This window comes from Euprymna scolopes, chromosome 25 (assembly GCF_053919585.1).
Source record: "Euprymna scolopes isolate OS-2025 chromosome 25, ASM5391958v1, whole genome shotgun sequence".
In the NCBI taxonomy this organism is placed as follows: Eukaryota; Metazoa; Mollusca; class Cephalopoda; order Sepiida; family Sepiolidae; genus Euprymna; species Euprymna scolopes.
This window is the reverse complement of record NC_136506.1, coordinates 31,845,807-31,859,687: the sequence shown is the minus strand read 5'-3', so window position 1 is coordinate 31,859,687 and position 13,881 is coordinate 31,845,807. Positions and strand designations below refer to the sequence as shown.

At 28.8% G+C, this 13,881-nt stretch overlaps 1 protein-coding gene across 1 annotated transcript in view; it reads left to right on the top strand.

Annotated features, from left to right (window-relative positions):
• The window catches only part of LOC145247313 (uncharacterized), a 558,870-nt gene that overhangs the window by 380,906 nt on the left and 164,083 nt on the right, over positions 1-13,881 (top strand). The window contains exons 253-268 of the mRNA XM_080108949.1: positions 326-385; positions 751-1,185; positions 1,803-1,844; positions 2,944-2,994; positions 3,999-4,088; positions 4,420-4,854; positions 5,934-5,990; positions 6,368-6,802; positions 7,419-7,460; positions 8,568-8,618; positions 9,611-9,679; positions 9,967-10,401; positions 10,789-10,848; positions 11,219-11,653; positions 12,809-12,880; positions 13,258-13,692. Coding sequence (XP_079965075.1) covers positions 326-385; positions 751-1,185; positions 1,803-1,844; positions 2,944-2,994; positions 3,999-4,088; positions 4,420-4,854; positions 5,934-5,990; positions 6,368-6,802; positions 7,419-7,460; positions 8,568-8,618; positions 9,611-9,679; positions 9,967-10,401; positions 10,789-10,848; positions 11,219-11,653; positions 12,809-12,880; positions 13,258-13,692 — 3,204 coding nt within the window. The remainder of the gene's footprint in view (positions 1-325; positions 386-750; positions 1,186-1,802; positions 1,845-2,943; positions 2,995-3,998; positions 4,089-4,419; positions 4,855-5,933; positions 5,991-6,367; positions 6,803-7,418; positions 7,461-8,567; positions 8,619-9,610; positions 9,680-9,966; positions 10,402-10,788; positions 10,849-11,218; positions 11,654-12,808; positions 12,881-13,257; positions 13,693-13,881) is intronic.

The following is a 13,881-nucleotide window of genomic DNA, read 5'->3' as shown; positions in this document are numbered from 1 at the left end:
TAAATATTACCCTGTCATTGGTAAACCTATTGTAAAACAGCTAAGTATCTCTAATTTACTGACCATTTGGCATATAATAAATAATAAATGGTTTAGATAACAAAAGAATGTTGTTATGATATTAGATGCTTATCTTTATATATACTAATAAATAATAATTCTTTCCATTTAAATAATCAAATTTTTAATTTATAATGTTGTTTTTTTTATAGAAACAAGCAAAATATGAATTTTCTTGTATTTTGCTTAGAATAACTTATCTATGAATTGTAAAATATAAATATTTCTATTTCAAATATTGCTATTTTAATGTCTTTATTTGCAGCATCTCAAACAACAACTTCAACAACTAAAATGACTACTATTACTACTACTACAACACCAAGTAAGTAGGTTTATATTTTGAACATTGTATAAAGTATTTTACAAAAAATATATTTATGATTTATTAAGTACGTCCATACAAAATCTGTCTACATAAATTGTGAAATTTATTGTATCTTATTTCGAATCTGTGTTAATATGTCCCTTACATTGAAAAACTACTAAAGAGCAGAGTTTTGTTCTTCTTTGATTCATACTATGTAAACTAAATTTCTAAATTGAAAGTTTCTTTCATCATTACATTTTTAAATAATATAATTAAAATGATTTTATCTTTACAAATGTATATTTAATTCTGTACTACGAGTAAAAAGTTTAAATTATATCAACTACAAATTTGTGAAATTGATTTACTTTTGTTTGCAGTTCCCTGTGAGTCTTCTAAGGGTATGAATGATAAAAGCCTCATTCCTGATGAGTACATTAGTGGAACACCAGACACACCAAACTCTCCTGTAAGTGATGTGAGACCTGAAGGCCCTGGATGGATTGTACCAGCACCAACTGACCCCAACAATCCGAAACCCAGCATCACAGTTAAACTGAGTGATGACCCTGAAGGGGTAGAACTGATCAAGGTTGATGTTAGCGGTAATGCAAAGAAAATCACAATTCTTGTACAACGTCCGGGATCTGAAAATTTTGAACCACTTCCTGGTGCCAATAAAATCACTGAGCCATTCATCTCAACCACATTTGAAAAAGTGACAGAAGTCAAGGTGATTTTGGAAGAAAAAGAAGATGATCAGAATCCAAACTACAAAGTAAACTTGGATGTTGAAGCATGTTTCCATTTGCCAAGTAAGGATATTTAATATTCCTCAAGGATAATGTTTTATCTCTATTTTAACAATTCATATCATAGGCACTTTATTAATTAGACTATCAATGTACCTTTATTTCTATATCAACTATTTTTGTGAAAAGAAAATAGCTGTTATTATTACTTATAGTTGTACTATTTACTCCAACTTGCCCTGCAAAATCCTAACAAGTAGAAAATAGTTTCTAAATATATTTTGATAACTTCCTAAAGTGAAATACTTATATTGTACATCGAATATATCGGTTATAATATGCCTACAATAATCGTTTCATCTATAGATACATTCAATTCTCAGCAGAATTATTTTCAGTTAACTTTTTGTTATACGGATCAACTCATCTTATTTGTTAATCAAACTCATCCTTGTCCAAATTCCAATCGATCAAGTTATCTCTGAATGCTGACATTATATATCATTTTAATCTGATTAATGAATAACCGAAATTACCAAAATTACTTACAAATTCTATAGATGCATGAATATTATCAGATAAAACATGTAGTTTTTTGTATTAGAATGACTAATAACTAACAAAACTTTGAACAATTTTTCCAATAATGTTGCTATTGAATCTATATATTTCTTTTTCAGCATCTCCAATAACAACATCTACAACGAAAACTACCACAGCAGGTAAATATATTTATATTTTTGTGGACATTTTAAAAAAGTGCTAACACAGAACGTTTTAGGATTTATTTATATTTTTCGTGCAATTTCTAATAAAATAAATGTAATCAAATATTAATTTAGTTTTAAATCATTATTCTGTTTAAAATTCTTATGGATGTTGTATAATTAGAGAATCATTTCATGCACAAAAGTTTTATAAATACAAATAATTTTTTTACTTTTTAAACGGGTGTTCACTCTATTCATGTTAAAGAAGATCTTCGCTTTTTAGCTATTCCTTGATATTCTTCGTCCTTTTAGGAAACAGAAATTTGATATAAATTCGGGTTTCTTTAAATGTTGTATTTCATAACACAAAATCAAGCAAGAAAAGATAGTATCAAGTGAATATCCGGTTTTCATTTGTGATAAAAATTTGAATTTGTTTTCTTTCAATAAATGTAATTCAAAAGCCGGTTGAGACATAAAATTTCCCATTATCATCATATAGTTTGTAGAAGGGTCGATAACAGTGTAATTTTAGTATAGGCTATTCCTAATTTCTCCTTCTTTTACACTTGAGAATGAAGCAGTTACCTAACTCAGAGTGTTATACCGATCTAAAATTATTCTGCATTAGTGGATCTGCCATTGATTGTAAACTTTAATAATCCAGTACTTCCTGTTTTCTAACCTCGGCTTGCCCTATATCACCGATAACCTCTGTAAGAAAATAGATCATACACCCATGTAGTTTTTTAATTTCAATATGCTAATATATTCCATGTCTCTAGTTTCAAAAAAAGGATTTACAAGATGATAATCATTGAGTGTAACTAAAAGCAACAAATATACCATGAAATTTGGAATAAATGTTTTTAGTCTACTATTTCAATTAAACTAAAATGACCCATAATAAATAAATGAAACATACCAAATGTCTACGAAAATCAACTATATGGGAACACATATTTCCAATTGTTTTAGGTATTTCTCATGCACTAGAGTAAAATTTTAATTTATTATTCAACAATAATTTCTCTTTATTTTTTTAACTCATTCAACATTGGCATATAATATTTACAAATTATTCTAATACAATAATGTATTTACCTTACAGGACCTGGACCAACAACTGGATCCACTTCAACAGTAACGCCAACAATAACAGGTAAAAATAGGAGACTACTCCATAACCGTATTCTAATTAACATATGTAGCTTTACATTGTGTAATTGAGGAAAAGATACATTTTTCTACAAGTTGCAAACTTACATCATACTTTGAGATATATATTATTATAATCATACTGTTATAATAAATATCTTGCTATAATTATCTTTCTTTTTTGTCGGATATATATACATATTTTTTCATGGCATAGTTTGCCTCATGCAAAAACTAAATACATTTAACACTATATAAAGATATTTAACATGAGTGAAAGTGGTGTTAGGAATTTGAATGGACTACAGAAACAATCAGCAATAATTATTTTCTAAATATAATAGATTATCATTTTAAATAAATAATATTCACAATACAATAACACTATGAAATATTCAATTTCTAATATCAGTAATATCCACTAAACTATACAGTACTCACTGTTTACAATCTGCTTCATATTAATCATAATAACCTCTACACTTATATACGAGGACTTATTTGCGTTACACACTACTACTACTACTACTATACTTTTTAGTTCAATAAGAACGAGGAAAATTTCAAGCTTGTTGGCTTATAATGTGTGCTTTATATCAAATTGCTAGTTAAATATGGTTTCATTTGTGCTAGTGTTTGCATTAAATACTAATTCCTATTTATATAGTTAATTCTTAACCGTATAGCGAATAGATACCATCATACTTAATTTGCTGCACCTTACAAAAAGAAGAGTCCATACAAAATTTCGCCCTCACCAGACTAGTGGTTTCCGAGAAAAGGTTAAATTGAAAGACAGACAAAAAAAGAGAAATATAGATTTCATACCCCATTTCTTACATAAGTAATATCAATTATACAATATTCACTGTACATTATCTAATATACAATACGTACTTGACGATTGTTGCTTGCTGATTTGTACTTATTTACTATATGATCTGCATTAAATCTTTTAAACAAATTTAACATGTAACAGAATTTTCTTAATTGTCTTCCTTCTTACAGTGACACCTAAAATCACCACAACATCAGGACGTACATCAACAACATCAGGACGTACTTCAACAACATCAGGACCTACTTCAACAACATCAAGTGAGAAATTAAATTATTCATAATTAACACAATTAGACAATATGTGCAACTGAAAAAAGGACGACCGTTACATCAAACAAAATTTCTGAATATAACAACAAATATAAAAAGAATGATCTGAATATTCCAAATAATACAAAATATCAATTTTCATGTAAAAAAGGCTTAAACGCAATATGTCTTCTTCTTTCTCTTGTTTCATTAATATTTTACCAACATTGAAAACAAATTTTTAAGTGTATGTCAGCGATATATGACTATGGATTTATTTGTAATTTTTATTTTCACATACAACTATTAAATGAACATTTTCTTATTGTTCCAATTCCAGTTCGATGTGAATCTACTAAAGGTATGGATGATAAAAGCCTCATTCCTGATGCTTTCATTAGTGGAACACCAGACACACCAAACTCTCCTGTAAGTGATGTTAGACCTGAAGGCCCTGGATGGATTGTACCAGCACCAACTGACCCCAACACTCCGAAACCCAGCATTACAGTTAAACTGACCGATGACTCTGAAGGGGTGGAACTGATCAAGGTTGATGTTAGCGGTAATGCAAAGAAAATCACAATTCTCGTACAACGTCCAGGATCTGAAAATTTCGAACCACTTCCTGGTGCCAATAAAATCACTGGGCCATTCATCTCAACTACATTTGACAAAGTGACTGCAATCAAGGTGATTTTGGAAGAAAAAGAAGATGATCAGAATCCAAACTACAAAGTAAACTTGGATGTTGAAGCATGTTTCCATTTGCCAAGTAAGGACATTTCATAATATTTTGCCATAATTTTTATGTATATTTTACATACTGTGTGTATAAATATTATCCCTGTCATTGGTAAACCTGTTGTAAAACAACTAAGTATCTCTAATTTACTGACAATTTGGCATATAATAAACCAAAAATGGTTTAGATAAAAAAGAATGTTGTCATGATATTAGATGCTTATCTGTATATATACTTATCTATATAATTATAAAACTCAAATTATCTTGTAACAATGTATGTAACCCACTTTCCATTTAACGACATTCGGTTGCGCATGTGCACATGACCTGCACACTGAAATATTAACGTTATTATTCTGAAGGTATTATTTAACCTGGGACGAAGAGTGTTTTAAATAACTTAAACGTACTCCAGAAAAGACCGATCTAAAAAAAAAAAGCACACAGTATTAACAATTGTTTATTTGAATAATTTAAATGCGAAAAAAATACAAAGGAACAATTGGGACGCTTTAATATTAACGTTATTATTTCGAAATTATTATTTAATATGGGAAGATTGGAGTTTAGAATAACTTAAACGTGATACAGAAATGAACGATGTAAAAAAAAAAAAAAAGCAGATATATCAAAATTTGAATTTAACTATAATAAGTAGTATGGTATTTGTTCAGTGCACATTTACCTGTAAGTATGGCCAACCACTTATAATTCAGTAACTGTGATTTTTTTTTCAAAAATAATCAATTATAATAAACAGAACGACTCATAGAAATCTATCTATATTCTTTTTTCATTTTAATATACTTTCATAGAAAGGTTTCTGTTATGTCAAAGAAAAAACTATTTTCTTTACGTCACAAGTTTCACGCTCATACATGAATTCCATAGCTAATATAACATACTGACTCAACGGGTCACGGGTAGTCTAGTGAATAATAATTCTTTCTGTTGTAATAATCAAATTGTAACTTTATAATGTATTTTTTTATAGAAACAATGAAAATATGAATTTCCTTGTATTTTGCTTAGAATGACTTATTTATGTATTATAACATTTTTAATATTTCTATTTCAAATATTGCAATTTAATGTCTTTATTTGCAGCATCTAAAACAACAAAATCAACAACTTCAACAACTAAAATGACTACTACTACACCTAGTAAGTGGATTTATATTTTGAATATTGTATAAATTATTTTACAAAATACGTATTTCATGATTTATTAATCACTTCCATATCAAATATGTCGACGTGAATTTTGGAATTTATTGTATATTTTTATTGTTTATATGGTATCTGTGTTAATATGTCTCTTACATTGAAAAACTGCTAAAGATTAGAGTCTTGTTCTTCTTTGATTCATACTATATAAACTAAATTTCTAAATTAAAATGTTGCTTTCATCATTACATTTTTAAATAATATAATGAAAATGGTTTTATCTTTACAAATGTATATTTAATTCTGTTCTACGAGTAAAACGTTTACATTATATCAACTACAAATTTGTGAAATTGATTTACTTTTGTTTGCAGTTCGATGTGAGTCTTCTAAGGGTATGAATGATAAAAGCCTCATCCCTGATGAGTACATTAGTGGAACACCAGACACACCAAACTCTCCTGTAAGTGATGTGAGACCTGAAGGCCCTGGATGGATTGTACCAGCACCAACTGACCCCAACAATCCGAAACCCAGCATCACAGTTAAACTGACTGATGACCCTGAAGGAGTAGAATTGATCAAGGTTGATGTTAGCGGTAATGCAAAGAAAATCACAATTCTTGTACAACGTCCAGGATCTGAGAATTTCGAACCACTTCCTGGTGCCAATAAAATCACTGGGCCATTCATCTCAACTACATTTGACAAAGTCACTGCAATCAAGGTGATTTTGGAAGAAAAAGAAGATGATCAGAATCCAAACTACAAAGTAAACTTGGATGTTGAAGCATGTTTCCATTTGCCAAGTAAGGATATTTCATATTCCTCAAGAATAATGTTTTATCTCTATTTTTACAATTCATATCATAGGTACTTTATTAATTAGCCTATCAATGTAGCTTTATTTTTATATCAACTATTTTTGGAAAAGAAAATAGCTATTATTATTACTTATAGTTGTACTATTTACTCCAACTTGCCCTGCAAAATCCTAACAAGTAGAAAATAGTTTCTAAATATATTTTGATAACTTCCTAAAGTGAAATACTTGTATTGTACATCGAATATATCGGTCATAATATGCCTACAATAATTCTTTCATCTATAGATACATTCAATTCTCAGCAGAATTATTTTCAGTTAATTTTTTGTTATACAGATCAACACATCTTATTTGTTAATCAAACTCATCCTTGTCCAAATTCCAATCGATCAAGTTCTCTTTGAATGCTGACATTATATATCATTTTAATCTGATTAATGTATAACAGAAATTACCAAAATTACTTACAAATTCTATAGATGCATGAATATTATCAGATAAAAGATGTAGTTTTTTGTATTAGAATGGCTAATAACTAATAAAACTTTGAACAAATTTTCCAATAATATTGCTATTGAATCTATATATTTCTTTTTCAGCATCTCCAATAACAACATCTACAACGAAAACTACCACAGCAGGTAAATATATTTATATTTTTGTGGACATTTTAAAAAAGTCCTAACACACAACGTTTCAGGATTTTTTGATATGTTGCGTGCAATTTCTAAGAAAATAAATTTAATCAAATATTAGTGTAGTTTTAAATCATTATTTTATTTAAAATTCTTATTGGATGTCGTCTAATTAGAAAATCATTTCATGAACAAAATATTTATGAATTCAAATATCTTTTAACTTTTTAAATGGGTGTTCACTCTATTCATGTTAAAATATCTTCACTTTTTAGCTAGTCCTTGTTATTTTTCGTCCTTTTAGGAAACAGAAATTTGATCTAAATTCGGGTTTCTTTAAATGTTTTTTTCATACTCAACTCAATATCAAGCAAGAAAAGATAGTATTAACTGAAGATCCGTCCTTAATTTGTGATAGAAATTTAAATTTGTTTTCTTTGAATAAATCTAATTCTAAGACTGGTTGAGACATAAAATTTCTCATTGTCATATAGTTTGTAGAAGGGTCGATAACAGTGTAATTTTAGTATAGGCTATTCCTAATTTCTCCTTCTTTTACACTTGAGAATGAAGCAGTTACCTTGCTTATATTCACTCAGAGTGTTATACCGATCTAAAATTATTCTGCATTAGTGGATCTGCCATTGATTGTAAACTTTAATAATCCAGTACTTCCTGTTTTCTTACCTCGGCTTGCCCTACATCACCGATAACCTCTGTAAGAAAATGGATCATACACCCATGTAGTTTTTTAATTTCAATATGCTAATATATTCCATGTCTCTAGTTTCAAAAAAAGGATTTACAAGATGATAATCATTGAGTGTAACCAAAAGCAACAAGTATACCATGAAATTTGGAATAAATGTTTTTACTTTACTATTTCAATTAAACTCAAATGAACTATAATAAGTAAATGAAACATAACAAATGTCTACGAAAATCAACTATATGGGAACACATATTTCCAATTGTTTTATTTATTTCTCATGCACTAGAGTAAAAATTTAATTTATTATTCAAGAATCATTTCTCTTTATTTTATTAATTCATTCAACATTGGCATATAATATTTACAAACTATTCTAATACAATAATGTATTTACCTTATAGGACCTGGACCAACCACTGGATCCACTTCAACAGGAACCCCAACAATAACAGGTAAAATAGGAGACTACTCCATAACCGTATTCTAATTAACATATGTAGCTTTACAAACATTCATTTATTAAGGAAAGATACATTGCACACTAAACATATACTTTGAGATATATATATTATTACAATCATATTGCCTTAATAAATATCTTGCTATAATTATCTTTCTTTTTTTGCCGGATATATATACATATTTTTTCATGGCATAGTTTGCCTCATGAAAAAACTAAATACACTTAACACTATATAAAGATATTTAACATGAGTGAAAGTGGTGTTAGAAATTCGAATGGACTACAGAAACAATCAGCAATAATTACTTTCTAAATATAATAGATTATCATCTTACATAAGTAATATTCACAATACAATAACACTATGAAATATTCAATTTCTAATATCAGTAATATCCACTAAACTATACAGTACTCACTGTTTACAATCTGCTTCATATTAATCATAATAACCTCTACACTTATATACGAGGACTTATTTGCGTTACACACTACTACTACTATACTTTTTAGTTCAATAAGAACGAGGAAAATTACAAGCTTGTTGGCTTATAATGTGTGCTTTATATCAAATTGCTAGTTGAATATGGTTTCATTTGTGCTGGTGTTTGCATTAAATACTAATCCCTATTTATATCTTTAATTCTTAACCGTACAGCGAATGGATACCATCATACTTAATTCGCTGCACCTTACAAAAAGAAGAGTCCATACAAAATTTCGCCCTCACCAGACTAGTGGTTTCCAAGAAAAAGGTTAAATGGAAAGACAGACAAAAAAAGAGAAATATAGATTTCATAGCCCTTTTCTTACATAAGTAATATCAATTATACAATATTCACTGTACATTATCTAATATACAATACGTACTTTACGATTGTTGCTTGCTGATTTGTACTTATTTACTATATGATCTGCATTAAATCTTTTAAACAAATTTAACATGTAACAAAATTTTCTTAATTTTCTTCCTTCTTACAGTAACACCTAAAATCACGACAACATCAGGACGTACTTCAACAACATCAGGACCTACTTCAACAACATCAAGTGAGAAATTAAATTATTCATAATTAACACAATTAGACTATTGGTGCAACAGAACAAAGGACGACCGTTACATCAAACAAAATTTCTGAATATAACAACAAATATAAAAAGAATGATCTGAATATTCCAAATGATACAAAATATCAATTTTCATGTAAAAAATTCTGTATAAGTGTATAAGTGTATGTTAGCGATATATTACTATGGATTTATTTTGTAATTTTTATTTTCACATACTACTGTTAAATGAACATTTTCTTATTGTTTTGTTTTTGTTCCAATTCCAGTTCGATGTGAATCTACTAAAGGTATGGATGATAAAAGTCTCATTCCTGATGCTTTCATTAGTGGAACACCAGACACACCAAACTCTCCTGTAAGTGATGTGAGACCTGAAGGCCCTGGATGGATTGTACCAGCACCAACTGACCCCAACACTCCGAAACCCAGCATTACAGTTAAACTGACCGATGACTCTGAAGGGGTGGAACTGATCAAGGTTGATGTTAGCGGTAATGCAAAGAAAATCACAATCCTTGTACAACGTCCAGGATCTGAAAATTTCGAACCACTTCCTGGTGCCAATAAAATCACTGGGCCATTCATCTCAACTACATTTGACAAAGTGACTGCAATCAAGGTGATTTTGGAAGAAAAAGAAGATGATCAGAATCCAAACTACAAAGTAAACTTGGATGTTGAAGCATGTTTCCATTTGCCAAGTAAGGACATTTCATAATATTTTGCCATAATTTTTATGTATATTTTACATACTGTGTGTATAAATATTATCCCTATCATTGGTAAACCTGTTGTAAAACAACTAAGTATCTCTAATTTACTAATCATTTCGCATATAATAAACAAAAAATGGTTTCGATAAAAAAGAATGTTGTTATGATATTAGATGCTTATCTTTATATATACTAATAAATAATAATTCTTGCCATTAAATAATCAAATCTTTACTTTATAATGTTGTTTTTTTTTTATAGAAGCAATGAAAATATGAATTTCCTTGTATTTTACTTGGAATAACTTATTTATGAATCGTAAAATTTTAAATATTTCTATCTCAAATATTGTTATTTTAATGTCTTTATTTGCAGCATCTCAAACAACAACTTCACCAACGAAAATGACTACTATTACTACTACTACTACACCAAGTAAGTTAATTTATATTTTGAACATTGTATAAATTATTTTACAAAGAACATATATTTATGATTTATTAAGTACGTCCATATAAAATCTGTCTACATAAATTTTTAAATTTATTGTATCTTATTTCGAATCTGTGTTAATATGTCTCTTACATTGAAAAACTGCTAAAGATTAGAGTCTTGTTCTTCTTTGATTCATACTATGTACACTAAATTTCTAACTTAAAAAGTGGCTTTCATCATAATATTTATATAATATAATGAAAATGATATTATCTTTACAAATATATATATATTTGATTCTGTACTACGAGTAAAACGTTTAAATTATATCAACTACAAATTTGTGAAATTGATTTACTTTTGTTTGCAGTTCGATGTGAGTCTTCTAAGGGTATGAATGATAAAAGCCTCATTCCTGATGCTTTCATTAGTGGAACACCAGACACACCAAACTCTCCTGTAAGTGATGTCAGACCTGAAGGCCCTGGATGGAGTGTACCAGCACCAACTGACTCCAACGATCCGAAACCCAGCATCACAGTTAAACTGACTGATGACCCTGAAGGGGTGGAACTGATCAAGGTTGATGTTAGCGGTAATGCAAAGAAAATCACAATTCTTCTACAACGTCCAGGATCTGAAAATTTCGAACCACTTCCTGGTGCCAATAAAATTACAGGACCATTCATCTCAACTACATTTGACAAAGTGACTGCAATCAAGGTAATTTTGGAAGAAAAAGAAGATGATCAGAATCCAAACTACAAAGTAAACTTGGATGTTGAAGCATGTTTCCATTTGCCAAGTAAGGACATTTCATAATATTTTGATATAATTTTTATGTATATTTTACATACTATGTGTATAAATATTATCCCTATCATTGGTAAACCTGTTGTAAAACAACTAAATATCTCTAATTTACTGACCATTTGGCATATAATGCACAAAAAATGGTTTAGATTAAAAAGAATGTTGTTATGATATTAGATGCTTATCTTTATATATACTAATCTATATAATTATAAAACTCAAATGACCGTGTAACAATGTATGTAACCCACTTTCTGTTTTGCGACATTCGGTTTTGCATGCGCGCATTACCTGCGTACTGAAATATTAACGTTATTATTTCGAAATTATTATGTGACATCGGAAGAGTGGGGTTTAAAAACACTTGAACGTAATCCACAAATAAACAATCTAAAAAAAAAAAAATAGACATTATTAACAATTGTTTATTTGAATCATTTAAATGCAAAAAAAAAAAAAAAAGAATAGGTACGCTGAAATTTGAGCGTTATTTTATCACAATTATTATTTAACATAGGAAGAGTTGGTTTAAAATGAACCAAAAAAAAAAAAAGAACAATTGGGACGCTTAAATATTAACGTTATTATTTCGATATTATTATTTGACATGGGAAGAGTGGAGTTTAAAATAACTTAAACGTGATACAGAAATGAACGATGTCAAAAAAAAGCAGACATATCAAAATTTGAATTTAACTATAATAAGTAGTATGGTATCTGTTCAGTGCACATTTACCTGCAAGTATGGCCAACCACTTATAATTTAATAACTGTAATTTTTTTTTTCAAAAATAATCTAAACAATATGACTCATAGAAATCTATCTATATTCTTTTTTCATTTTAATACACTTTCATAGAAATGTTTCTGTTATGTCAAAAGAAAACTATTTTCTATACGTCAAAAGTGTCACGCTCATACATGAATTCCATACTTATATACAATACTGACCCAACGAGTCACGGGTAGTCTAGTGAATAATAATCCTTTCGGTTTAAATAATCAATTTTTACTTTATAAAGTTGGTTTTTTTTATAGAAACAATGAAAATATTCATTTCCTTGTATTTCGCTTCGAATGATTATGAATCTTGAAATTTTTAATATTTCTATTTAAAATATTGCTTTTTTAATGTTTTTATTTGCAGCATCTCAAACAACAACTTCAACAACTAAAATGACTACTATTACTACTACTACTACTACTACTACTACACCAAGTAAGTGGATTTATATTTTGAATATTGTATAAATTATTTTACTAAATACGTATTTCATGATTTATTAATCACTTCCATATGAAATATGTCGACATGAATTTTGGAATTTATTGTATATTTTTATTGTTTATACGTAATCTGTGTTAATACGTCTCTTACATTGAAAAACTGCTAAAGATTAGAGTCTTGTTCTTCTTCGATTCATACTATGTAAACTAAATTTCTAAATTAAAATGCTGCTTTCATCATTACATTTTTACATAATATAATGAAAATGGTTTTATCTTTACAAATGTATATTTAATTCTGAACTATGAGTAAAACGTTTAAATTATATCAACTACAAATTTGTGTAATTGATTTACTTTTGTTTCCAGTTCGATGTGAGTCTTCTAAGGGTATGAATGATAAAAGTCTCATTCCTGACGAGTACATTACTGGAACACCAGACACACCAAACTCTCCTCTAACTGATGTCAGACCTGAAGGCCCTGGATGGAGTGTACCAGCACCAACTGACTCCAACGATCCGAAACCCAGCATCACAGTTAAACTGACTGATGACTCTGAAGGGGTAGAGCTGATCAAGGTTGATGTTAGCGGTAATGCAAAGAAAATCACAATTCTTGTACAACGTCCAGGATCTGAAAATTTCGAACAACTTCCTGGTGGCAATAAAATTACAGGACCATTCATCTCAACTACATTTGACAAAGTGACTGCAATCAAAGTAATTTTGGAAGAAAAAGAAGATGATCAGAATCCAAACTACAAAGTAAACTTGGATGTTGAAGCATGTTTCCATTTGCCAAGTAAGGACATTTCATATTATTTTGCCATAATTTTTATGTATATTTTACATACTGTGTGTATAAATATTATCCCTATCATTGGTAAACCTGTTGTAAAACAACTAAGTATCTCTAATTTACTAATCATTTCGCATATAATGCACAAAAAATGGTTTTGATAAAAAAAGAATATTGTTAGGATATTAGATG